The following is a 25,760-nucleotide window of genomic DNA, read 5'->3' as shown; positions in this document are numbered from 1 at the left end:
GGGTCTCACCCTGCAACCTCCGGCTCCCGCCTTTCGACCGCGCAGCCACTGGGGTATCCTGGCCTCTCCGGTCCACGATCGCGCGGTTCCCTCCGCGTGTTCTGAGCCCTCCTTCCCCGACGGTGAACCCAACCAACAGGAAAGGCCGAGAAATGCGCCAGCCAGGGGCCATCCGCTCTCCCAGCGTCCCCGAGGCCTCGCTCTCCAGCCGCACTGCGTGACTCTGTCGCCCCCTGTGGCCGCCAGGCCTGCGCCTCTTTCCTCCCTGGAGCGCCTCGACTCAGCTTGAAGCCCCAGGTATGTGGTACGATCTCGACCGCGGCTTCCTCTCCCCAAGTGCCGCCAGCATCCCGCGTTTCCTGACCGTGGCACAGAGCTAGAGTCTACGGAGACTCTACATGTGGGCGGGAGCGAGCTGAGAGCAGACGCTTCGCGACGTGAGCTGTGGTGCTGACAGGCCGGGAGAATGGGGTGCCGGAGGGAACTGGGAGAGCCACGGAACTTACCAAAATGCCTGCCCTTCTAGACCTGGTCTGGAGTGGTGGAATTCAAGACACGGCCCAGGACCTAGATACTCAGTCCGGCAGGGAGACTGCCGTGCAGGCAGCGAGGCAGTCTCCCTGCCGGACCATCCAGGTGGGGTGGCCTGGACAACCTCTCCATAAGAGAGGTCAGACGTGAGGTGGCCTTTGGGAAAGATATGATTTAATTCCTGATCATTGTTGATCATTTGAGGTTGTCTGCCTTTCTGGTCACCTTACCTGGATCTGTTTCCGTTGCCTTTGTGTGACTTTACCCACTGGAAGCTGTCTTCATGGATTTCCCCAAGAACCTCTAATTAAAAACCTGGGTCTGCTTTCTTGCCTGGTCCAACCTCTCTCCTGAGGTCCAGACACACATCTCAACTTACCACCTGCTTGCCAGACTTGCCACAAACACTACAAAGCCCACAGGCCCCAGACTGAGCACTGGATCCCTTGGCTAGTCCCCGTCTCAGCTTCCTCATTCCTGGGACCGGCACCTCCACATCCCCAGCCCCTAGCTCTGAACACGGAAGTCATCCTTGTCTCCTTTTCCTCGCTTGCTCTTTGATTCAGGTGATAAGTTTATCACAAATGACCCCAATACCGCATGACCCCAATCTGGTGGTTTTCTAGCAGGGATTTCACACTGCTCCCCCTACTCTGACGAGGCTTGGCAAAAGGTTCTTTGAGTTCTAGCCTCTGGACTTACATTCAATGCAGGCACTGGCTCTGCAGCCCAGCCCACAGTTGACACTAATGCTGATGCTAGGGCTCCTGGGGTGTGGCTACTCCCAGCCACAAGGACTGGCTGAACTGCAAGAGGCTCCCTGCAGCCAGACAAGTGTGAAAACTCTTTGCTCTTTGGGCTGAGGCCCCACAACACACTAAAGGAGCTGGACCCTCCTGGCATAACAGGTTCTACAAAGGGCACAGTGTGAGCATCCTGCATGGGTATCAGGTGCTTGGGTTACCACTGCAAAAGCATCCTCGAGACAAGTTAAGGTCAATAAGAAAATGTACACACATTTTAGTTATCCATCTGAGCTGTTTTTATTTGGTGAACTCAGAATCCTTTATCAGTCAGTAACTCACAAATAAGATAGAATTGTCAAGGCCTTTTTTGAGGAAACATCTTTGTATTAGAACAGTTACCCATGCCTATAGATGCAACGAAAGTCAAGAATGGGTGGCATGAGCCAGGGTAAACAGTGCTCCCAAGCTGGGCTCAGAAGGATAGGAAGAGAGAGAGCTATTGTCTGGGTGGCTAGGGGGAGTTACCAAGAGAAGGTGACTGTCCTCGCAGGGGCTGCTACTCAGAGTAGCTTCTTGTCTTTCTGAAGTTCAGAGAGTATAAACTACTTTGCAGAAATGGTCCCCAAGCCTGAGTGAAGACCAACCTGCAGGGCTGGCCTTAATGGGCTCAAAGATGCCTCCAGGTGGGTGATGTCAAGATGTTCTGGTACCAGGTCAGCTGAGATCCCCTCCTGGGAATGTTGGAGGTACCGCTTCGCCCTTTTAGGAAACATCATATCCTCCCTCCACTAACCTCCCTACCTGCCCTACCCAGCAATCTGTAGCATCTGGGGTCTCAGGGAATGGGGTAGAGGGTGATCCTGAGCTCCAAAGTGTCTAGAGGCTCACATAAGTCTGTTTTTCAGTTTCCACCCCACTGTGGGCCACCCTCCTCTGCAATCCCAGCCAAGCAGCTCAGGAAAGGCAAGCCCGCCCCCCACCCCACCCCCAAAGTCCCTATAGCCCATAGGGAGCCTTCAGTTCCCAAGACTCAAAGCTGCTTTCACTCCTGACCCAGGCACACCTACCTAGCTCCTCCCCTTGCTCCCCCTCCTGCCACTGGGGAAGTATTGATTTCTGGCCATTCCTGTTCCAAGCTGTGCTTGCCTGCTCTTCTGGTTCCTAATAACCTGAGTAACCTGGTCAGTGTCCATGGGTGGCAACTGCCTCACCCATTCTGTCCCCTTTCTCAAAAAGACTAATAGGGAGAGAAAAGTGGGTACAAGCAAAGAAGCCCTCAGCCTTCTCCAGCAAAGCCACCCCCATCTACTCCCTGAAAGGCTGCTCCTTTCCTTGTCATTCAACAAATGCTTAACATCGACTACATGCCAGGCACCGAGGGTGCAGAGATGAGTAAGTGCAGGGTCTGTCCTCAGGAAGCTCAGGGGTGGGAATGGGGAGAGGGAATCAAAGCAAGCCAACAATCACAATGCAGGGCGATGAGTGCTGTGACGCAGGAAGCTCAGGACACTGTAGGGATCCCAAAGGGTCAGGAGACCTCTAAGCTGCGCCCTATAGGAGGAGCAAGAGTGGCAGGAAAAAGAGGGGGTGAGCCTGTCATTCCTAGACAAAAGGCAGAGAGTCTCCCAAGCAGGGGCCATATTATCCTGGAATCTGCCAGTATTTTGAAGGGATGGGGGCGATTGTTTCCCATAGTGGAGGCTGGGCTTTGTTGGAGGGGGCTGGGGGTGAACTGGCTTTCAGCAGGGTTTGCTTCTAGGAAATTGATTCTGGCTGCAGTAAGCTTGGAGGCAGGCCCAGATTCCAGGCAGGGCTCAGCTGCCTCTTACCAGCTGTGTGCCTCTGGGCAAATCATTCCCCCTTCAGAACTTCAGTGTCCTCATCTGTAAAATGCAGACAGCAGTTGTGCGGTTCAAGACAAATATTTATTCAAAGCACCTGGAACATAACTGGCCCAGAGGGAGGGAGGAAGGCTGTGAAGCTGCCCCTGCCACCTGACCTGGGTCTTTCCCCCTCCTTTCTTGTCTCCCCTGTGATCTCAGATCGTTCTTGACCATTGTTTATCAGGGAAAGATCACATGGAGAAGCTAACAAAGCAGCCAGGAAGCCGCCAGGGTGGGACAGGGTTGGGGAGGGCAGGAGCATGGGTACATTCTCAGAGCTCCAGGAGGTGCCAGGGTAGAAGCCGGGGCTGCGGGCCAGAAGAGCCCCAGCGGGGGATGCGCTAGTCGCTAGTTCCTTCCCCTGAGCTAAGGCCCTCAATCTCCAGAGCTGTTCCCCTGGTCCTACTGCCCTTGCCATTCCAGACTAGGGAGATGGGGGGGGGTGCCAGCGCTAATAAGGGTCGTGAGACTAGGGAGGGGATGTGTAAGCATGTCCGTGTTGGAGGTGCCAGGAGGTTGTCCTAACCCTAACCCGGAGCGCCTCACCCACCACCCCATCTATGCTTTTCCAGGCCCCACAGAGCTGGCCAGCCTCTGCCCGCGTCCGCGCAGCCATGGAGGCTCTGGGTCCTGGAGGCGACTGCGCCTCGCCGGCCTCGTCCACTCGCAGCCTGGACCTGCGGCGGCTGTCCGCGCGCGCCGACTCGGCCTACAGCTCTTTCTCCGCCGCCTCTGGCGGTCCTGAGCCGCGCACACCGTCGCCGGGGACCCACCAACTTCCCTACCTGGACTGGGACTACGTGCGCGTGGTGTGGGGCGGCCCGGCCCCCACCGCCGGGCTTCGCACCTCCCCGCAGCCCCGGCCCGCGGCCGCCGCACGCAGTGGGCCTCGTCCCCCCGAGATCCGGGGGACCCCGGGGCCGCTCAGCCGCCAGACCACCCCGTTGCTGTACGCGCTGGCGGCCGAGGCGGAGGCCGCGGCGCGGGCAGCCGAGCCGCCCAGTCCGCCCGCGTCGCGGGCCGCCTACCGCCAGCGGCTGCAGGGCGCGCAGCGGCGAGTGCTCCGGGAGACGTCCTTCCAGCGCAAGGAGCTCCGCATGAGCTTGCCCGCCCGTCTGCGGCCCGCGGCCCCCGCGCGGCCCTCCGCCGCGCACCCGCGCTCTGCCTTGCTCAGCCACCCCGGCGGGGAAGCGGAGCCGGCGCGCCCCGGGGCTCCCGCGCCGGTAACCGCCGGCAGGGGACGCCTCGCCAACCAGCAGCGGCAGTGGTGCTTCTCAGAGCCGGGAAAGCTGGATTGCGTGGGTCGGGGCGGTGGGTTGGCGGGGGAATGCTCGGGGGAGGCCTGCTCCAGCTCTGGCCTCGCCAGGCCGGAGCCCCGGGAATGGCAGCAGCGGACGCTGGCAGAGTTCGAAGGTCACCAGATCAGATGGCTGCCTGCGACCCAGCCCCGAAGCCTAGAGGACCCGAAACCCCGGTCCTTGAGGCTCAGCAATGCCTATAGGCCTGCTGGTCGGAGTCAGAGCGCTTCGGGGGAAGTCTTGTCCCCCTGGGGAAGTCCAGAAGGGGTCATGCCCATTGCCCAGGTATGGAAGATAGGGGCAGCAAGCTTGGCTTGGGGGCATCCAGAAGATTGAAAACTTGAGCAACATTTCATCCAACTGCTTGCCTTTCCAGGCTGTTCCCCAAGGAGCAGAAACCCCCAGACCATTGTTTCAGACCAAACTTTCCAGGTGAGAGAAATGGACCACTCTGGGGACTGAAAGCTGGGGGGAAGCAGCTTTCATATCTCTTGCTCAAGAAAGAAGAGGGCCTCCCACTCACCCTCAGTTTGAGCCTTCTGTCTATTGCAAACCACATCCCCTAATCCCACCCTCAACACCCTACTGTCTGTCTGGCGCAGAACCAGAATCTTCCTTCCTGGTCCCCGTGGTCAGTGTGGGGTCCCTGCTTCCAGGTTCCTGACTCAGAAGGAAGTTGCAGTGGTGTGTTCTGCAGAGGGCCCCCAGAGCAGTCCCTCTGACTGGGAGCATAGGGCCTCAGAGAACTGCATTGTGTCTGCCCGGCTCCCATCCCTTCCTGATGATGAAGTTTTCCTGGAAGAAGCCCCGCTGGTCAGAATGAGATCACCTGCAGACTCCCATGCTCCCCTGGGGCTCCCAAACAGGTGAATTTCCTCAGGCTTTCAAGCAGAGTGAGATACGTATCCCTTCCTACACACATCTACAAAATGCTGGAGGGGCAGGGAACCCTCTCCTGGCTGGTGGCTGGGAGCCAGGGGGGTGAGGTGGGGGAGGTGGATGGCCCTTGGAGGCCACCATTTATCTTTGGCCAGAACTTTTTCTGATTTAGTGTCTCTTCCACTTCCAGTGTCCATGCCTCTGACCGGCAGTATGGAGCTGGCTTGGGTCAGAGGGCTGACCAGGCTATAATCCCCTCAGAGCAGCCCCTCCATGAGCACCCGGAGACTGCAGGGGCGGATGACTGTTGGCAGGGGGTAAACGGTTCTGTGAGTGTCTCCAGACCTACATGCTGTAGTCCCCCTGGGACTGCAAATGGTGACATTGCAACCTTTGACCCCACTGGACTGCTGACCACTGATCCCCCCACAGCTGCAGAGACTGACCCCCTCAAACCTCTCCCATGTGATGCCCTGAGACCTCCAGGCAATGATACCCTGGGGCCTTCTGACCACACTGCCCTGGCTTGGGGCACTGGCCAGACTGGTTCCAGGTCAACATGGCCCAGTCCACGCCTCGAGGAGCTGGTTCAGGAGCTGGCCAGATTGGATCCCTCTCTGAGTGACACTCTTACCTCCTATCCCAGCCCAGAGCCATCCCTGGGCCTGCTGGATGGGCTGATTCCTTTAGCCGAGGTCTGGGCTGCAATGAGGCCAGCCTGTGGAGAGGCTGGAGAGGAAGCAGCTGGTACTTCTGCGTCAAGGTGAGTGAGGGGTACCAGGGACTCAGGGGATTCTAAGCCCATGCAGCCTGGGGCAGGACGACCCAAGGAACTCTGGTTTTGTCCCCAGCTCTTACCTACTTAACTCCACCCAGCGCCTGCCAGCTTCTCAGGAGGAGACAAGGCCTGAAAACCTTACCACCTACGCTGTGCCTGACGAGCCATGCGGCCCGGGTCTCCCTGAGCCAATTAACAGCATCCAAGCCAAGAAAGTGAGTGTGGAGGGGCTATTAGAGGCTGGGCTAAGTCAGGGCCCTGCCTCCAGACTGAGGTACCCGCGCCCTCCCTGCAGGTGGAGCTGGCGGACCTCCTTCAAAAGACGCTAAGGGAGCTTCAGGCCGAGCAGGAGCAGCTGCAGGGAGCGGCCCAGGCTTGGGCCAGGCGCGGGGCTGCCCTGGAGGCCGCGGTCGGCCAGGCCTGTGCACCCCACGAGCTCGAGCGGTTCAGCCGGTTCATGGCCGACCTAGAGCGCGTGCTTGGCCTCCTGCTCCTGCTGGGCAGTCGCCTGGACCGCGTGCACCGCGCCCTGGCCCGGGCGGGCGCAGACGGCGACCCTGACGAGCAGGTAACGGGTTTGGGCTGGGGGAGGGCGGGGCGGTGAGGGGCCTTCGGGCTCCGGCTGGAAGCCTCCCGGGAGCGGCGGCACCCTCGCCCCGCTCACGGCGCCCTCGCCCCGCGGCTCCAGGCCTCTCTGCTGCAGCGACTGGGGCTCCTGCAGCGGCAGCAGGAAGACGCCAAGGAGTTGAAGCAGCATGTGGCACGGCGCGAGCGGGCCCTGCGCGAGGTGCTGGCGCGCGCACTTCCCGCCGACGAACTGCGCGCCTATCGCGCCCTGTTGGTCGGCAAGGCCGCTGTCCTGGCCCAGCAGCGCAGCCTGGACGAGCGGGTCCGCCTCCTTCAGGACCAACTGGACACAGTCAGGACCGACCTTGGCCGTCGTCCTGCGACTCCCAGGCCGGCCTGGCCCCCAGGCACCCGTCCTCCGGATAAACCGCCCTTCCCCCCTCCCCTCATCTAGTTACAGGGGGCTGGGGGTGAGGAGCATTGCCCCTGCCTCTCACCCACGTGATTGATTGGGATGACGCTGGTTTATTCGGTGCTTTTCCCTTGGGGTGGGGAAGACCCAGGCCCGGCCTTCCTGGAGTACTTTTTCCAAGTGTTCTCATGTGGCCTTACCCAAGTCTTGCGGATTATTTGGTAATTAACTTATGAATTTTAAAGTCTGCAGTATTCCCCCTTTTCGGTCAGGGTTGGTTGGAGGGAGAGGAGACAAGTCAGAGGAGCACTTCAACTTAAGATGCAAAATGGCCATTTTTTCCCCTCTCAATAAAAAATTGATGTGAGAAGCGTGCGGTATCACCTGGAGCCTGGCTTGGAGGAGGGATCTTGTTGGCAAACTACAGACACCTGCCAGACTAGAGCAGAAGAGAGATTTGTTGGAGGACATCACTCAGCCCTGGGGATCCCTAGAAAGACTGAAGAAACAGGCTTGAAAACTGGAGGGGCCAAGCAGATGCTGTCACCAGTAGTCCCTAAATATTCTGGTGATTGCATTATTACCACGAAAGCTAGGCCTGATTGGCTGAGGCCAGGTCTCTTTTGCTGGTTTTTACCCAAGCCCCCGACATGAGTAGTATAGTGGAAGTGGGGGACTGCCTCCCTTCAAGACAAGGGATAGGGAACTTCCCCAAATGGAAAATGGATTCAGATGCTTTGCTGCCTAAAAACCCTGATGAATGTCAAGTACACTTGGACATTTGGGGACATTCATTCCAAGACCCAGAAAGAACTTTCTTCCTCTTCCAATTATGTTGGATAATTGGATAAACTGAATTTATCCGCCTTTCCTTTGGAGTCCCCACTAGGTCACCCAGGCTTAAGGAGGGCAGTTGGGGGGATGGGAGCTGAAGGTGAGTCATGGGGGACCTGGAGACCTATTATTGTGGGGGTGGTGCTGAGGAGTTGCAGAGGCAGCTTTTCTTGTGTTCTGGAGATGGCAGTTTGGGGATGGGCTAAGGTTGGGAGTTAAGGGCTAGAGTGGTATGAAACAGGACACACACTCCCCTCTGTGTGTCAGTCTTGTGTACATAGAATCAATGTTCAGTTCTCAAATATACATTGAAAATCTGTCTTAGTATTTGTAGCTGCTAAGGCCAGGGACAAGAACATTGTTCATGTAAATGTTCAGTGTATTTTTGGGAGCTGGGCACATTAATAGGCATGTGTATGTGTATCTAAAACCAACAGACCTCAAAGTGAGAAATCTCTGCTTCTGGGCTCGTTTTCTGATGCATATTGTCACTAAGTGCAACTGGTTGGGAATGTTAAATGGTCGTATTCATACCAAAAGCATTAGTTATAACAGTCGCGCTATTGAGCACAGAACAATGCTCACATTGTGCCTTTTTATAAAAAACATATGGGGCTCCTGCTGATTCTAACATTATGCTTTGCTTTTCTCCTTTGAACGCCGTGGGCGGGGCCTCCGCTCTAAGATCCTCTTAGATCCTAGCAGGGCAGCTCGCTTCGAGACGCGTTCTGGATGGAATCTACTTATTTCTGGCTTTTGCCCTGTACAGTCCCCACTGCATTCTCCCATTGTGATATACTTAGAAACACACTTAACGTCGTCCATTAGGCCAGTAGAAATTGTGTATTTCAGACAAAACACTCCCAGCCCGGGATGGGCATGAGAAGCAGCGTCTGCCATTGTCTGGTTAAACTGCACTTTGGTTCTTCGCTGGTTTTTGCCATGGGGAAATATGAGGCTTCTGTGCTTGTCTCTACCAGATCGAGCGAGCCCACAAAAGTGGGGCCACAACTCCTGCGCCTGTCCTTCCATTTTGCCTCCGTCTCCTTCCTGCCCCAGTTTATCTCCCTTCCACACCCCGTTATTCCTTCAGAGGGCAAGAATGAGCTCAGCATAGGTGTTCTATATTGGCACCACAGACTAAGACTAGGGTGACTCCGGTGAATTCCACCCTCCTGGACACTGCCAGCAGAGGGCACTGTTTTCCTCATGATGAAAGCTTCTAGCCACGCTTTACCACCCGCAGCCTCCCCAGCTACCAGGCCCTCTGGGCTAGCCACAGGGACGTTGCCTTGTCCTGAGCAGTGTCCCTGTTGGACCTGAAGGCTGGGGCTAAGCCTTTGTGTCTGTCGGAAAGAAATCCTGGCCCGCCAGTTATGGGAAGATTGGCTCCCTTTCCTTTGCCACTAGGCCTTCGTTCGAAAGTCGTTGGCTAATGAGGAGTGGGGAGGGGGAGGCTGGGGGTGTTGATCTCGAGGATCAGTATCAAAAAGAGCCTTACGTGGTTCCCCACGGTGGAAAAGAGGGTTTCTTGGGCCTCTGTTGGGGTTTCTGTCCGCACCTCCCCAGGCCGCCTGCGCCCGCCGCCGCCTGCTGGTCCCGCCCCCAGCCCTGAGGCCTGCAGCGCCCCGCCCCGATTGAGCAGAGCGCGGTTGTTGCCTGGCAACTGGCAGCCCCCAGGCCTCCCTCCTCTCCTACTCGCGTCATCCCGCCCCCCAGCCGTTCCTAATACGGATGTAATTAGTGTACTTTTTACCTTCTGACTGTAAATTGGAAACAGTAGGAAAGCAAGGTTCCGTGGTGCCCAAACCGACGCGCAGTCTGGCTGGAGCAGCCTGCTCCTCACACCAAGTACCTCGGCGAGCGGCTGGCGTGAACCTCAGGAATCCTCACGGGAACAAATTACCTTGCTGTTCAGTCACGTGTAATTCAGAAGCTTATGAGGACATTTAGGTCAAATGTGGTTGAGGACAGCAGAGAGAAGAGGTGAAATGCTGTAAAGCAATCCTCCCAACGACCCCGTAGCGTTACTGTCACAGCCTAGCTACAGTTTAGACAGGCAGTCATGATGGGTGTTCACCTGTTGTCTTTGAAACTTAAGTCAGCACTGACTTCTCACTAGGAGGACTTTTTCCTCCCCTTCTTGAGGAGAGGTCCAGACATCTCTCTCTCTCTCTCTCCTCCTCCTCCCTCTCTCACTATCTCTTCCTTATTTCCTCTTTCCCACAGTAATATCTGAGGCCACCTCTGCTCCACAGGTTCAAGTCCAGAGGTGTGGCAGTTCTGGAAAGGTGACGCCAGCCACAGAGTTTCAAGGCATAAAACTATCTGGAGGGCGACAGAGTCTATTTATTAAACCATTTTAAAAGGTCAAATAATTTCTTCCAGGAAAAGGCAAAGAAAAGGGAGGAAATATGGGTCCTGAGAAGGCCCAGCTTTAAAACCGTGTGTGGAGGGGTGCTTTCAGTCCAGAAAGCTGAATGACTGCTTGTTTAAGACTGGAAGTTGCGGGGACGGGGATGCTAGAGGAATGTGTATTAAGAAAGGCATTGTGATATTTTAAATAAAGCGATATTTCCCTTTTGTGGGGAAACATTTTTCCTAGTAGAGTCAATGTTGTTGTTTGTATATACAAATACTAACATGGCAAAAGAATGGTGATCATGTAGAACAATGTCACGAATCAGAGATATTTGGTTTTGAAATGCAGCCAGATATCTCTTTGGGACCAACTCGGCACTCCTGGTAATATTTCAGGATGGTGTTGCAGTTCACAGACGACTTTACCTACTCATTCCCTGTGTTCCTTCCTCCCCACGGCCTGTAGGATATGTACTGCCAGTTCCACAGAGAGGGAGATGGAGCTTGGAGACTTGGGTGACTTGCCTAAGGTCACTAAATGAATAAAGAGCTGAGATGAGACCACCTTGCTTTTCTGCAACAGGACACTGTAATGGAAAAGAGCAACAGGATGCCATCCTGACTGTGAGAGTTACTAGCTGTGAGGCCTGTACAAGTTACTTACAGTTTCTTTAAGCTTCAGTTTCCTCACTTTAAGAATCAAGATACTAACAGTGCATACCTTGTAAGGTGGTAGTTAATACCTGCAAAGTGTTTACAACTGTGCCTGGCACTTAGTAAACACAGGTCATATGTGTGTTACCCATACCCTGGTCTCCATTAGGTAAGTAACACATGCTCAAGAACAGCCTCCAGGGACTTCCCTGGTGGTCCAGTGGGTAAGACTCCATGCTCCGAATGCAGGGGGCCCAGGTTCGATCCCTGGTCGGGGAGCTAGATCCCACATGAAGGCTGCAACTGAGAGTCCGCATGCCACAACTAAAGATCCCACGTGCTGCAACTAAGACCCAGTGCAGCCAAAATACTTTTTTTTAAAAAAAAAAAAAAGAACAGCTTCCATCCTCCTTAGAGGAAATGTACAATTGTATTAAAAAGCTTTCTGTGGGGGCTTCCGTGGCAGCGCAGTGGTTAAGAATCCGCCGGCCAATGCAGGGGACACGGATTCGAGCCCTGTTCGGGGAAGTTCCCGCATACCCCGGAGTAGCTAAGCCCGTGCGCCACAACTACGGAAGCCTGCACGCAGAGCCCGCGAGCCACAACTACGGAAGCCTGCACGCCTGGAGCCCATGCTCCTCAACAAGAGAAGCCGCTGCAATGAGAAGCCCGTGCACTGCAATGAAAAAGCAGCCCCCGCTCACTGCAACTAGAGAAAGCCCGCGCGCAGCAACAAAGACACGGTACAGCGAAACAATAAAAATTGGACTTGACTCATACACATCTACATCAGCAATTAACTCTTCCCCCATTAAGAGGAGTGATTCTCTTCCCTGTGATAATTTTAACCAGGTAAATTACCTTAACCAATGAACAACTATTTTTTGTCAGTTGTTGGAAATATCCTTCCCCAGGTGTACCTCCTGTTAGTCAGATATTGTTCTTGAGAACTTTCCATATGCATATCAACTGTAATTTCCTACTGACTTACAGTTTCAGAAAGTTTTAGCCTGCAAGGAAAAAGCAGTGGTTTCTAACACCTGAATTTTAGGCTTATTGATCCTAAACTCTTGCCAAATGTTTTTACTTCACTGGGCAGGCTTGCAGCACACCCTTCTGAAACTCAAAGATTCTTCTGGCGGTTCAAGAACCCTCCTCTGATTTAAGTGTGCCATAAACATTAGTTATTACTACTTTGCTGGTTTACATTTTGTCTTTCTCAAAGCTGGTCATACCTGTGTGTGTGTAACCTTTGTTATCCGTCTCAGTCAAGCCTCTCTTTTACCATGAAAAATCTCTAATATTTTATCCTGTCCTAGACCTTCAGCTACTGAGATTGCTTTAATTATTGCCTCCTGTCTTTTTTTTTTTTTTTTTTTGCAGAGGCAGAAGACTTTAATTTTCATTTTGAAATAATTTATGCAGCTTAGCTAGAGTTCCAAGCAAGGAAGGTGGGAGAGGTCAGATCCGGGCCTACAATTACCTACAGTATTTGACTACCATATCCATGTTTGGTTGACTCCTTTTTTTTTGGCAGAGAAATCCAAATTCTTTCAATAGTAGAATGCTTGAAAGAGGCAGAAGGATGAGGAGAAAAGAAGTGAAAAGAAAAGCAAAATACAGTAGCAAGTGCTGTAGAATGTTTGAGGGAAGTGCATCATCACACAAGCAGGAACAAAATGGGAGACTTTATTTCATTGCTTAAATCAAAACATTCCATGAAAGACTGCCTTAAATAATTTCAGAGGCCTCACTGATACACATATGGGAGGGGAACTCCAGTACCCTGTGCCCCAAAAACTATTTGGCATAACTAATGACATGCAAACCCAATTTGCAAAAGCAGAGCATTATTACAATATGATATAAAAAGGTTGGTTGAGCAAATAGATTCCACATCTTTAAAATGGGAAAAGAGCCATTTTAATTACACTGTGTTGAACCTGAGAAATCTTGGCAATACTTAAACCCTTCTCAATTACAAATAGGAGCAAAGATATAGATGAATCAAGCCACCCCTCTCTAAGGTCACCGAGCAAAGAGATTCTGCATTTGCTATTTTGGAATAAGTTGTTTGCTTTCAGATGGCTTTTTAAAATGGATATCACGTACCTTTTGCTTGTACAGAACTTTCATATAAAATAGTTGCTCCTTAATTGTATCTGTTACTATTTAACCAGTGATTTTTCTAGTGTTATGCTATGACATTTTTTTCTTTGAATGTTCACTTTCTGCACTGAAAGGCTCAGCTGGATTTGAAAGCCACAGATTCAGAAACATGGCACAATGGTGCAATTCACAAATAAATCACACTTTAAAAAATTAAATATTCATGCCATATCAAAGTAGCCAGCCACCAGTGCCAAAGACACACGTTTATATTTCACCATAAAGACAACCACAAATTAAAAGTATTTGCCAAAGTGTCTCTTTTCTTTTCTCTCGTTGTTAAATCACTTTCTCCCAAGATGTACTTGTTTCCTAATATTTAGCATTCTCAGTACAACTGAAATTAATTACATTCACAATGGTCACATTCTGTATTCAAGACTCTCTGGAATCTTGATTGCCTAAAATGAGGTAGATAACCATTCAAGGGTTTTGTTGGTTGGGACTAATTTCCTTTAGATCTTGATCATCTTTTTTTTTTAATAGAATTCCAAAATATTTAGCAAAAGATTGAAAATGTCTGAGCATTTTGGAAAAATATACTTTGAAAAGGTTTTTTTATGAAAGTTGTTTTACCTCATTTCAATTTAAAAACAGGATAAAAGCATCAAATTACAAAAGCACTACATATCTTAAAGCTGACAACCCATCATCACACAGAGCTCTAATTCTGGCTTGGGAGTACATAGATGCAGAGGCATCGGGTTAAATCATTCAGGGGCCAGACCAGCTGCTGCCCCTTAACCTTTGATCCTAAATTTCAAATTTCCTCCAAAGTTCAATCCTGACTTCTGTAGTTCTTCATAGGAGGCTCGCACTGAGATCTTGAATCCCATCTCTGGAGAAAGATCAAGCTTCAGACAGAAGCTGGAGGCGTAGGCCCACTTGGGTGAAACAGGCTGCAGTGGACAAAGTTGGAAACAAGATGGAGCCGAAGGTTTTGGACTGCTGTCTTGGGCAGGCTTAGACTGTGAGAGGCAGGCCCGATTAGAGCAACTCAGCCGTAGCCTCAGGAACCGTCAGGTTGCTGGGGGTAGGCTGGGCGCTAGACCAGCCAAGGGCCCCGGAATGGGTCGACGGGAGATTTCTGAAAAGACCTGCAGACTACTGCGGGTTTTTGTCTTTTTACGAGGAGCCGTGGGCGAGGCACCCAAGAATTTGCTTAAGGAGCCTGACTTCCTCATGCCTCGAGCCAGATCCTGGAGCATCAGGTCGTCGGCCAGGACGCCCAGAAACGCGCTGGTGGTGGAACTGAGGATGGTGGCGGCCACCTGCACCGGGCGCCGGGCCGCAAAACTGCCACTACCACCAGCGGTCGCATCGGGCTCGGTAGAGCTTCGCAGGATGGGGTCGCCAAGTAGGCGGCGAAGCGCGTACGAGGCGCCGGACGGCAGGTACTGGTAAGCGCGCCGCCCGCTGTGGTCACGCACCTGCACCTGCGCACCCAGGCGGACCACCAGCAGCACCGCTGCATCCTCATGGCCATGCAGAGCTGCCAGGTGCAGCGGCGTGTAGCCGCCGTGTGAGCGCGCGTTCACGTCGACCCGCGCGCCTCCACGCCGCGCGATCTCCACCAGCTGCTGCACCATCTCGAGGTCGCCACTCTTGGCGGCCCAATGCAGGGCCGTGAAACCAGACATGAAGTCGCGTTTGGCCGCCAGGCCGAGGTCGCGTAGCAGCAGCCCGTGCAGCTGGTGGGTCCAACGGCCCCCGGCAGCCCGCACTAGCCACTCGTGTTCGGCCGGCTCCAGGGGTACGGCGGACGGCGGCGGTGCGGCGGGCACCTCCTCGGTGTCCGGGCTCAGCAGGCGAGGGCCGGCGCGCGACAGGCGCCTCAGGTGCGGGGAGCGGCCGGGGCCCAGGCTGAGGCCCAGGCCGGACTCCTCAACTGAGAGCCGCCGCAGCAGCAGCGGGGAGCTACGTGGGCTGGGCTCCTCCGACAGCTGCCGACGCAGGCCCTGCTCCTCCGCCCGGATCCGGAGCGCCGCGGGGCCCGGGACGCAGCGCACGGGCAGCATGCAGGGCTTTTGAGGCAGCGCGCGCGGAGCGGGTGGTGGCGGCCCTTTTGTCAGCCCAGGCGCAGGTTCCGGGTCTGGCGGTTCTGCATGGGGCAAAGCTGCCTCCGACGGTGCCATGGACGGTGGGGCCACGTCTGCAGAGAGTCCCTCGGAGGGCTGGGCCAGCTCAAAGGCTGTAATCTGGGGCTCCGAGGGCATCCCTGACTGCCGGGCTGGGACTAACAGCAGCTCCTTAGTCAGCTGAGTGGGCTCAGAGGCCGGAGCCCCGGGGGTGTCCTGTGGCTCTGATGGCGGAGCCGGGTCCTCAGGTGGTTCCACTGCCCTCTGCGCCGAGGCCAAGGATGGAGCCCCCGAAGCAGCGGTTTCCCCCTGTGAGACGGAGGTGATCTTCGACGGCGGGGCTGATGCCACCGGGGTGCTCAGGAAGCAGGAGGGAAGGGACTCTGGTCCCTCCCGGGGCCGCGGCTTCTTCCTCAGCACCACAAATTTGACGCCGTCGAGCTCCTTCACCACGGCCACGTCGTTGACAAACTGCTTGAAACGGTCCCTGCGGGCGGCGCGGCCGCGTGGGTCGCCGGCATCCAGCAGCGGCTTGAAGCGGCTCCGCAGCTCAGAGTCGCGCACCTTTCCGCCGTTCTCCTGCAGAAAGCCCAGCACTGCCGCCTGGCTCACCCCGGCGGCCGCAGCGGCCGCGGCCGCGGCCAGCGCCATGGTCAGTCCGGTCCCTCAGGGGAGCCGGGGCCTCCCCCTCCCACCGACCAGCTGTTCCCGGTTGCTGGGCAGGTGGACGTCGCGGCGCCAGCTGGGACGCACTGGAGCCGGGGTTCCAGGAGTCACGTCCGCCTCGGCCAGGCTCACCTGATCGTTTTCAACGAGGCGTAACGGGCGTGTCCCTGAAGCTGAACCTCGGTCATGCCCGCGCCGCGGGGCCCAGGATCTCCTGGATAAAGGAGCTGGGGGCCGCGGCGCGCGTCCCCCGCCGCCGCCCCGCCGGGCTCCCAGTCTTCGGGGGTAGGTTTCAGCCTTTATATTCTGTCCAATGGGCGCTGGGCGCCATCCCCCGTGCGCGGTGCTCGCCTTACCGGTGACAGCTGCCACCAGGGACGCGGTGGGAGTGGGGGAGCGGAAATTCTCCACCCCACCTCCCAACACGGGAATTAAAGGCGTAGTGCCAGGCTCGGCTCCGGGTTGCTAGGTGGGTGTGTTCCCCAGGGATGCCGCGGTCGACAGGCGAGGCAAGGATTTTTATTCCTTTTAGAAATATTTAACCACAAAATACCGGGCGATTGCTTAAAAGCAATAATTTATTTAAAGATCATCAATACCTCTTGAATTGTTGATTGCGTTTCACATAGGAAAACGGCTTCATGCAACTTGCAGTAAAGACAATTTGTTGTGCGTGGCAATGCATGTCACCTGAGGTTTAGAATTTTCTTATGATAAAATAATACATTTTCCAATTGAGTTTGGGGAATAAAACCACAGGAAAACATAAAGAAGGAAAGATATCACTTGATATCACCATTAACATTTTGACTATTTTTCTTCTCCCTCCCCCATACACATGCATATACATGTTTATGCTTTACAATACGAAAGTAAAATTGGAATCATGCTATGTTTTTAAAAGTTCACTTACTCCACAAGTATTTGTTGCTCACCTAGTTTCTGCCAGTACTTTTTCAGACTGTGATACATCGATTAGCAAGACAGATAAAAACTCCTGGCCTAATGGAGCTCCCATAGTGGGCTGGGGGGAAGGTGAGGAGGGACAAAGAGAAGTGATATGGTAATCTGAAAATTGTATAATATGCTAGAGAAATACTATGGAAAAAATAAAGCAGAGTAAAATAGAGGGGCAGGTTGCAAGTTTGAACCCTGTGTTTCAGGAGTAGGACTCACTGTGAAGGCCACAATTAAGCAAGGACTTGAAGAGATCAGGGACTTAAGTAGCTACGTAGGAGAAGCTTTTTCAGCAGAGGGACCAGCCAGGGCAAAGGTGGGATCAAGTTCTTAATTTACAAACACAGTACTACAAATATATAATCAGAGGCACCGTAGTACTTGAAGAGAGGGACTCTGGAATCTTGCTTTCTTGCACTTTCTTTTTAAATTAATTTTTATTGGCGTATAGTTGCTTCACAATGTTGTGTTAGTTTCTACTGCACAGCAAAGTGAATCAGCTATACGTACACATATATCCCCTCTTTTCTGGATTTCCTTCCCATTTAGGTTACCACAGAGCACTGAGTAGGGTTCCCTGTGCTATACAGTAGGTTCTCATTAGTTATCTAGTTTATGCATAGTATCAGTAGTGTATATATGTCAATCCCAGTCTCCCAATTCATCCCACCCAAAATGCCACCCTTGAGTCTTAGCTCTACATTGAGCTACTTGCTTGACCTCGCCGTGCCTCAATTTTCTTACCTGTGAAGGGGGAGAATGACAATATTACACTTACTTCAACAAGTTGTTGTGAGGATTCTGTGAGAAAGTAAACATAAAGCACTTAGAACAATGCTTGGCCCACGGTAAACGTTCAAATTATTGTTGGTAGTATAGCTACTACTATTATTCTTACTCATTGAAAAAAAAAAAAACAAAAAAGAGAGAACGGTCTTCACTGGTGACGCAGTGGTTAAGAATCTGCCTGCCAATGCAGGGGACACGGGTTTGAGACCTGCTCGGGGAAGATCCCACATGCCGCGGAGCAACTAAGCCCGTGTGTCACAACTACTGAGCCTGCGCTCTAGAGCCTGCGAGCCACAACTACTGAGCCCAAGTGCCACAACTACTGAAGCCTGCGTGCTTAGAGCCCGTGCTCTGCAACAAGAGAAGCCACCCAACGAGAAGCCCGTGCACCGCAATGAAGAGTAGCCCCCGCTCGCCACAACTAGAGAAAAGCCTGCGCGCAGCAACAAAGACCCAAAGCAGCCAAAAATAAAAATAAATAAATAAATTTATATTAAAAAAACAAAAAGAGAGAGAGAACATGTGAAAGGTCCCCTTCTCCCCAATCCCATTTCCTAGAGGTAATTTCTGTCTTTTTTTTTTTTTGGCTGCGTTGGGTCTTCATTGCTACTCATGGGTTTTCTCTAGCTGCAGTGAGCGGGGGCTACTCTTCGTTGTGGTGCGCGGGCTTCTCATTGCGGTGGCTTCTCTTGTTGCAGAGCACAGGCTCTAGGTGCGCAGGCTTCAGTAGTTGTGGCTCGCGGGCTCTAGAGTGCAGGCTCAGTAGTTGTGGCGCACGGGCTTAGGTGCTCTGCAGCATGTGGGATCTTCCTGGACCAGGTTTCGAACCCTTGTGCCCTACATTGGCAGGCGGATTCTTAACCACTGCGCCAGCAGGGAAGCCCAATTTCTGTATTCAGTTCTGTTTCCAGAATGCATTCAATTTAATCTTCTTTGTAACCTCGTTTTATACTATATTGTGAGCATTTGCCCCAATGACAGTAACTATTCTTTAAAAAATATACGATTTTTTAAATGACAGGATCACGTATATATAGTAATACACTTTATTTTTTTTAACATCTTTATTGGAGTATAATTGCTTTAAAATGGTGTGTTAGTTTCTGCTTTATAACAAAGTGACTCAGTTGTACATATACATATGTTCCCATATCTCTTCCCTCTTGCGTCTCCCTCCCTCCCACCCTCCCTATCCCACCCCTCTAGGTGGTCACAAACCACCTAGCTGATCTCCCTGTGCTATGCGGCTACTTCCCACTAGCTATCTATTTTACATTTGGTAGTGTATATATGTCAATGCCACTCTCTCACTTTGTCACAGCTTACCCTTCCCCCTCCCTATATCCTCAAGTCCATGCTCTAGTAGGTCTGTGTCTTTATTCCCGTCTTACCCCTAGGTTCTTCATGACCTTTTTTTTTTTCTTAGATTCCATATATATGTGTTAGCATACGGCATTTGTTTTTCTCTTTCTGACTTACTTCACTCTGTATGACAGACTCTAGGTCCATCCACCTCACTACAAATAACTCAATTTAATTTCTTTTTATGGCTGAGTAATATTCCATTGTATATATGTGCCACATCTGCTTTATCCATTCATCTGTTGATGGACACTTAGGTTGCTTCCATGTCCTGGCTATTGTAAATAGAGCTGCAATGAACATTTTGGTACATGACTCTTTTTGAATTATGGTTTTCTCAGGGTATATGCCCAGTAGTGGGATTGCTGGGTCGTATGGTAGTTCTATTTGTAGTTTTTTAAGGAACCTCCATACTGTTCTCCATAGTGGCTGTATCAATTTACATTCCCACCAACAGTGCAAAAGTGTTCCCTTTTCTCCACACCCTCTCCAGCATTTATTGTTTGTAGATTTTTTTTTTGATGATGGCCATTCTGAACGGTGTGAGATGATATCTCATTGTAGTTTTGATTTGCATTTCTCTAATGATTAATGATGTTAAGCATTCTTTCATGTGTTTGTTGGCAATCTGTATATCTTCTTTGGAGAAATGTCTATTTAGGTCTTCTACCCACTCCAAAAATGGGCAGAAGACCTAAATAGACATTTCTCCAAAGTAATACACTTTAACTGTTTTCTTACATTTAATAGTCTACATTGTTTCTGGTTTTTAATTCTTACAGATGGTGTTGCTTATATATAAAACTTTGTGCACATTTCTGATTAATTCCTTAGGATAGAATCCTACAAGTAGAATTACTAGGTCAAAGGGAATTAATTATTTTTAAAACTCTTGGAAACTTTTTGCTAAGTTTTTTTCCAGAAAAGTTACAGCCCCATGAAATTCCCTTGTCTTTCCCTCACTGACACTAAGCAGTATCTTTTCGTTTGTCATTTTGAAAGTCAAAAAATTTGTATCTCTTTCTAATTTCCATTTATTTTATTACTAATGAAGTTAAACTTTTCCCCTCATATTTATTGTCTTTGTTCTTTTGTCCCTTGCCCTTTTCCCCATTTACCCATATTTTCTTATTGATATGTAGTTATTAACCCTTTATTATATATGTTGTAAATATTTTCCCACTTTGTCGTTTGTCCTTTAATTTTGTTTTCTGATGACACTTTCACTTTTAGACAACTAGTTTTTAATTGCAAATATTGTATCCTTTTAGCTTAAGAATATAAGTGAAAAATACGAAGGTACATCTCCCTTTTAAATAATTTTTAGCATCAGTTTACCCTGTAGCATCAAGCAGTCTACAACAGAATGACAACAATGTCCTTGGGAAAAGTCCTTGTGTTTTTACCATAGAATTCTAAATGTAATCAGCTATCATTTCTCTTTAAATATTACCCCTTCTTTAAACCCAGCTCAAATCCCACCCCTGCGAAGTCTTCTGCAACTGCCCCAGGTGTATCGTCCTCTTCACTCTTCTGTAATTTATTTCAATGAACATCTATTGGCTATCTTTGGGTGCAAGGCAGTGAGCCAAGTCTTCTGGGAAGAAGACACAACCTTCCTTTGAACAGCTTACTGCTTAGTGGAGAGAAAAACACAACTAATTGTGTTACGTGTTCAAATGAAATGAATGCTCTATGTGCTTTCTAGCAGGTAGATTCTAAGAGAGGCACCTGGGAAAATCTTCAAGAGACAGGCTGTGAGAACAAGATAGGGGAGGGCTTGGAAGTTGGACAGTGAAGGCTGAATTCAGGGTAAAGAGTGTCTAGTGTGTTTTCTATTTAGGGTATGTGTCAGAGACACAGAAGAAGATAATGTTTGCAAAGTAATCTGGGGTCATGGATGGAAGACCTTATATGCTAGTTTGGACTTTATCCTGTTTGCAGTAGAATGCCATGGAAACCTTTCTTCTTTTTTCTTTTTAAAAAGTAGCTTTAATTATTTCCTGATTATAACATTAATAATGATGTTTTCCCAATTCCCAGTAGTTTCCAAAATATGGAAAGAACAGATCACATGTTAGAGAGAACCACTCTTAATATTTGTTGGTTTATTCTCTGAGGTTTTCTATTTACATCCATAGATATATAAACAGCCATATATACCGTTCTACACAGATAGGATTAGACCACTAATTGTTCCATAACCGATGCTCCCTTAGCCTGTTGTAACCAGTGCTGATGTGGTGAATGGGTGGAGGAGGGGGCTCTGGAGAGGTGATGACAGGGTCCCTGTGAGAGATGGTGAGGGTCATCCAGCTAGGGCAGAAAGACAGGGATGGGTGACAAAGAAGTTTCAGGAGGAGAACTTGCATTATATTGCCTGTTTTCATTTTTAAAGTCACATTTCCTTCGTTGCCATTTTCATGTCAATAGCTACTTTTTATATTTTATTTTCTTAGCTTTTTCAGGACAAATTGTTGGGTCCCTTGGAAAAATCATTTCCATGATCTCATAGGTAGTGGAGCCTCAATCAACTTGGAATTTTGTTACTATCCCCTCTTTCCAAGGGGAAGAGGGAGAAGATTCCCCCGTTAAAGATCATTATTGATTTTTGTTTGAACTCATTCTGACTATGATCACTAAGAATAGGCAAGAGATTAAATACTTTGCTTGTACTGAATTGCTGGTACAAGCAAAGTTTACTGACAATGCTTAACAGGCTTCAGGCTCTGAGCTATACAAAGAAATGTGCCCAAGGTCACAGTTAATAATTGGCTGAGCCCAAACTCGAACCCCAGCCTGTCTGATTCCAAAGCTCATGCTCATTCACTGTGCAAAATTGGATCACCAGTGCTTAAAACTGATGTCCTGTATGTTTAATAAATAAAGTAGGGAAGAAGTCGTCAAATAAAAATCTAGCTTAAACCTTTATGCTTGTGCATCTGAACGTACTCTGCTTTAATATTTTAAATGATTAGTTTATAGTTTGAGGAGACATTAGGATGAGGATGCCAATGACATCCAGTTCCCCAGGCTGCTTTTAAATTTTGGTGCCCTGCTGCCAGTGAGGTCATCGAATCAATTCTTCCAGTGACCCAGAAGTTTGCCAGTAAACATTAGGAAAATCAAACATAAAATGTATATTTATAGCAAGGGTAAAATTCTGTAATGTGTTTTGAACATGGGAGAAAGCAACAAGGACTTTTTTTTCCTATCTCAGTAACAAATTTGGAGGAGGTGGGGGAAGATGGCCCTTTGCATTTTTAAAGGCACATTTAAAAAAATATATAAAATTAATAGCCTTCATAACTGTATTATATTATGTTATGTTACATTGTTATATTATGTTATATTGCATTGCCTGTTCCACCCTGCAATCTGCTCTGAACCCCATGCCTGAGCCCCACAGAGAGCCGTAGTGGAGGCTTTATGTTTCCAACTGTCTTGTCCCTGTCATGGTGGTGTGAATAGGCCCCTTCCATTAGGCTTAGTCCACCACAGCCTGTCTCTTCTGCCCCCTGCAGGCTCACCAATGTCTGTAAGGAAGAGGAGTGTCTGGGTCCCCACCAGGAAGGGGCGCTGGGGACAGAGGGGGATGGGCTACCCAGAATGGCTGTAAAGGGACTTTGTCCGGATATCAAGCTTTTGCAGTCCTGACTTCAGGAACAAATCATGTTTTGTTCTTGCTTACCAGCCCAGGGGAAGCAAGAGGGCCTCTTTTTTCTCACCCCTGTGACTTGTTAAGCCAGTTCTCTCTGAGGTCAAAGGGACTTGCTTTATGTCTAAATCTTGGTGACAAATGTCAGATCCTTTGCCTCTGTTATAAACTGAGTTTTCATATCTGTGATTCATTTTTCAGGCTTATCTGACTCCTCAGACTGTTGCTTGGTTGCTTGATAGGGAACAGGAGACTTGATCCGTGAAGACTTGGAGAGCTGTGTCCTGGTCAGGTGTAGCACAAGAGGATGCCCTTTGCTGCCTTTAGTCAACCCTTCTTGGCCTGTTTTATTCTCATAGACAAGTTTTGACTTAAAAAATTATATACATATATATTTTTATTTTATTTTATTTTATTTTTTTGCGGTATGCGGGCCTCTCACTGTTGTGGCCTCTCCCATTGCAGAGCACAGGCTCCGGACGCGCAGGCTCAGCGGCCATGGCTCGCAGGCCCAGCCGCTCCGCGGCATGTGGGATCCTCCCGGACCAGGGCATTAACCCGTGTCCCCTGCATCGGCAGGCAGACTCTCAACCACTGCGTCACCAGGGAAGCCCCAAAAAATTATATACATTTTTAAACCCCCGGAGAGACCTTTTGGGGCTTTCATCTGGGTCAATGTCTACATTAGGACGGCTTAGTTTGAGAGGCCTGCAAAATGTTGTTTTATACATTTCCTTAATTGTAAGGTAGAGTCCCTGCTTGGGTCAGGGTGGAGAAATCAGCAACCCAGAGGCCAGCCTTCCATTCTATTATGGTTACCCATTCAGATGGGCTTGGAGATGACAGCACCAAATGTTTGGTTATGTGAAATCTACCAACAGCATCTGGCTTTAGAGATGGACAGGTGGAAGTAGCTCAACTCTTCCCTAAACTCTTGTTGTACTAGCATACCGTGTTTATCTTGCCTTCCATGTGGCAATGTGGGTAAAGGGAGAAAGAATCCTTAGATATCAACTTATCCAACTTCCTATTCAACGTTTCTAAGAGCTCATTAACAGAGAGCTCAAAATACAATAATTTGAAGTAAGTTATACGAAAAGACTGAGAGTTATATGTTGATGGAGACCCTCCCTTCTAGAGGGAATGTTGAGGGGAGGAGTCTAGCTGAGGTCTGTGTAACAGAGGGAACAGCAAGAGGTGATGAGAGCAGGCAGTAAAGGGCTAGTTCCGGGTCCTCAGAAGATCTGCTTGCTTGCCATTTTGAGACTATCAGCTAAGTAAATATTGAACAGTTTTATTAACAGCCCTCAGAGTAATAATTAGTGACACTGAACAACGAGCAAAAACGGATGATGAACTGTACCTCTGAGGCTGTGTGGTCTGGGGAAGAAGTCATTAGCAGTACTGGTTTTACTTATTTGATTAAGCGTCAATAAAATACTAGCAGCGCTAACTGAAAACAAGGATGATATAGGTCTTTTTTCATCTACCTATTCCCACAATGGCTCAAGCTCCCAGGAGCAAGATGCTGTGTCCTCATCAGTTAGGATATAGCTCTATGTTCAATTAATATTGATAATGATAAAATGGCCACAGTTTGTCACTTATAGTGACTTTCATTGCTTTGATTTTTCTTTTTCAGAATGGGCTAGAGGGCACTGTCTACAGTAACTATTCAGTAGTTATTCAATATGTTCAATAACTACTGATAATGACAAAACAGTAATGATTTGTCAGGTGGTAGTGACTCTCATCACTTTGTTCCTTCTCAAAAATGGTGTCAGTAAACAGCCTGGATATGTTACAACAGGTTACCGGGGTTCAATAGCCCCATAATTTCAGGAGCTAGGAGTGAGGCCATGGAGAGGTCTGCCTTCCTGGACGTTTCTAAATGTAAACTTCTGGTTACCTTCTCAGATGTTGATCAAATGGAGGTGAGCACAGCATAGTAAGCAACAGAAACATCTATGCTGACGCTGCAGGACTTCAATTCCACATAGAATGGCTGGAGCAAAAGAAAGGAACAAAAATACAGAGGAGCTTGGGGCGCCCAGACAGAGGAAAGCTTACGCTTTCCCATCCAGTCTCTGAAACACAAACTATTGAGGGTTTCTCTCTCAGTGGAAAAAGGATGGAGTCTGCAACTTGGCTCTTCATACATGGCGCCGTGTTCCTTCCTCTCTTCTTCCTCTTCCGTCTTCTCTTCTTTGGCAGAGATGATAGAATTTCCTGGATAAAATAATCCTTTCCTTTTTAAGTGGAAAATTTTTGGCAAAATGTCACAATGTCCTAATGTCCTCGGAGCTCAACATACTGGGCCTTAGAAAGTTTCCAGGGCAGAGACAATAAGACCACAGTCTGCACAGAGCCTTCTGTGTGGCTGCGACAGCGAAGACAAAAACAGTCATGTTCATGTTGTTGTTTAGGATTGGGCTTTTTTGCTGCTGCTTCTCTGTGGTAGTTTTTCACTATTCAGTCTAAATTTTTAAAGAACATTGTGTATGTCTCCATGAAGACAAATTGTTTACATCTCAAAGTTAACAAATTCTATGTCCTCTTTGTTATTTTCCATTCAGAAGATGTAGTGGGTTGAATAGGGGACCGCCCCCTCCGCAAAGATATGTCTGCATCCCAGAACCCGTGAATGCGACTGTATTTGGAAAAAGTGTCTTCGCAGATGTAATTAAATTAAGGATCCCAAGACGAGAACATCCTGAATTATCCAGGTAGGTGTTAAATCCAGTGACAAGTGTCCTTATAAGAGACAGAAGTCACAGAAGAGGAGAAGGCTATGTGAAGACCGAAGCAGAGGTTGGAGTGATGCAGGAAGCCAAGGAATGCCTGCAGCCCCCAGAAGCTGGAAGAGTCAAGGAAGGATTGTCAAGTCCAGGCTCCCCTAGAGCCTTGGGCGGGGGGGGGGCTACAGACTAACGACACCTTGATTTTATTTATTTTATTTATTTTATTTGGCCATGCCATGCAGCTTGTGGGATCTTAGTTCCCCGACCAGAGACTGAACCTGTGCCCTCAGCAGTGAAAGCGCGGAGTCCTAACCACTGGCCCAGACCACTGGAGAATTCCCGACACCTTCATTTTTAGACTTCTGGTCTCCAGAGCTGTGAGAGAACACATTTCTGC

At 49.9% G+C, this 25,760-nt stretch overlaps 2 protein-coding genes across 7 annotated transcripts; one reads left to right on the top strand and one right to left on the bottom strand.

Moving 5' to 3' along the window:
• The first annotated feature begins 153 nt into the window (after positions 1-153).
• On the top strand, positions 154-25,265 carry SHROOM1 (shroom family member 1). 6 transcript variants are annotated; one of them, XM_079918968.1, is made up of 8 exons: positions 154-297; positions 3,733-4,743; positions 4,835-4,890; positions 5,115-5,324; positions 5,528-6,100; positions 6,189-6,330; positions 6,411-6,683; positions 6,804-7,907. In XM_079918968.1, exons 2-8 carry the CDS (start codon positions 3,775-3,777, stop codon positions 7,134-7,136), a joined length of 2,556 nt encoding a protein of 851 aa, XP_079775094.1. In that variant the 5' UTR covers positions 154-297; positions 3,733-3,774; the 3' UTR covers positions 7,137-7,907. The 6 variants fall into 6 exon arrangements, with proteins under 6 accessions (XP_079775094.1, XP_079775091.1, XP_079775092.1 ...); XM_079918965.1 differs by lacking the exon at positions 154-297 and adding an exon at positions 2,540-2,669; XM_079918966.1 differs by lacking the exons at positions 154-297; positions 6,804-7,907 and adding an exon at positions 25,199-25,265 and having other exon boundaries at positions 3,440-4,743.
• SOWAHA (sosondowah ankyrin repeat domain family member A) lies at positions 14,052-15,841 on the bottom strand (the record flags this gene model as incomplete). Its single annotated transcript, XM_079918971.1, has 1 exon — positions 14,052-15,841. One exon carries the CDS (start codon positions 15,839-15,841, stop codon positions 14,132-14,134), a length of 1,710 nt encoding a protein of 569 aa, XP_079775097.1. The 3' UTR covers positions 14,052-14,131.
• Positions 25,266-25,760: the final 495 nt, after the last annotated feature.

Source organism: Stenella coeruleoalba, assembly GCF_951394435.1.
Source record: "Stenella coeruleoalba genome assembly, chromosome: 3".
NCBI classification, from domain to species: Eukaryota; Metazoa; Chordata; class Mammalia; order Artiodactyla; family Delphinidae; genus Stenella; species Stenella coeruleoalba.
The sequence above is the reverse complement of the archived record's forward strand: the minus strand, read 5'-3'. Positions and strand labels throughout refer to the sequence as shown.

Bases quoted from the DNA above. Each gene is read 5' to 3' on its own strand.
- SHROOM1 (XM_079918969.1), top strand. From the start codon at position 3,721: ATGCTTTTCCAGGCCCCACAGAGCTGGCCAGCCTCTGCCCGCGTCCGC. The intron at 4,891-5,060 runs GTGAGAGAAATG...TGTCTGGCGCAG, and splicing joins TTTCAGACCAAACTTTCCAG to AACCAGAATCTTCCTTCCTG. The intron at 6,101-6,188 runs GTGAGTGAGGGG...TTTTGTCCCCAG, and splicing joins GCTGGTACTTCTGCGTCAAG to CTCTTACCTACTTAACTCCA.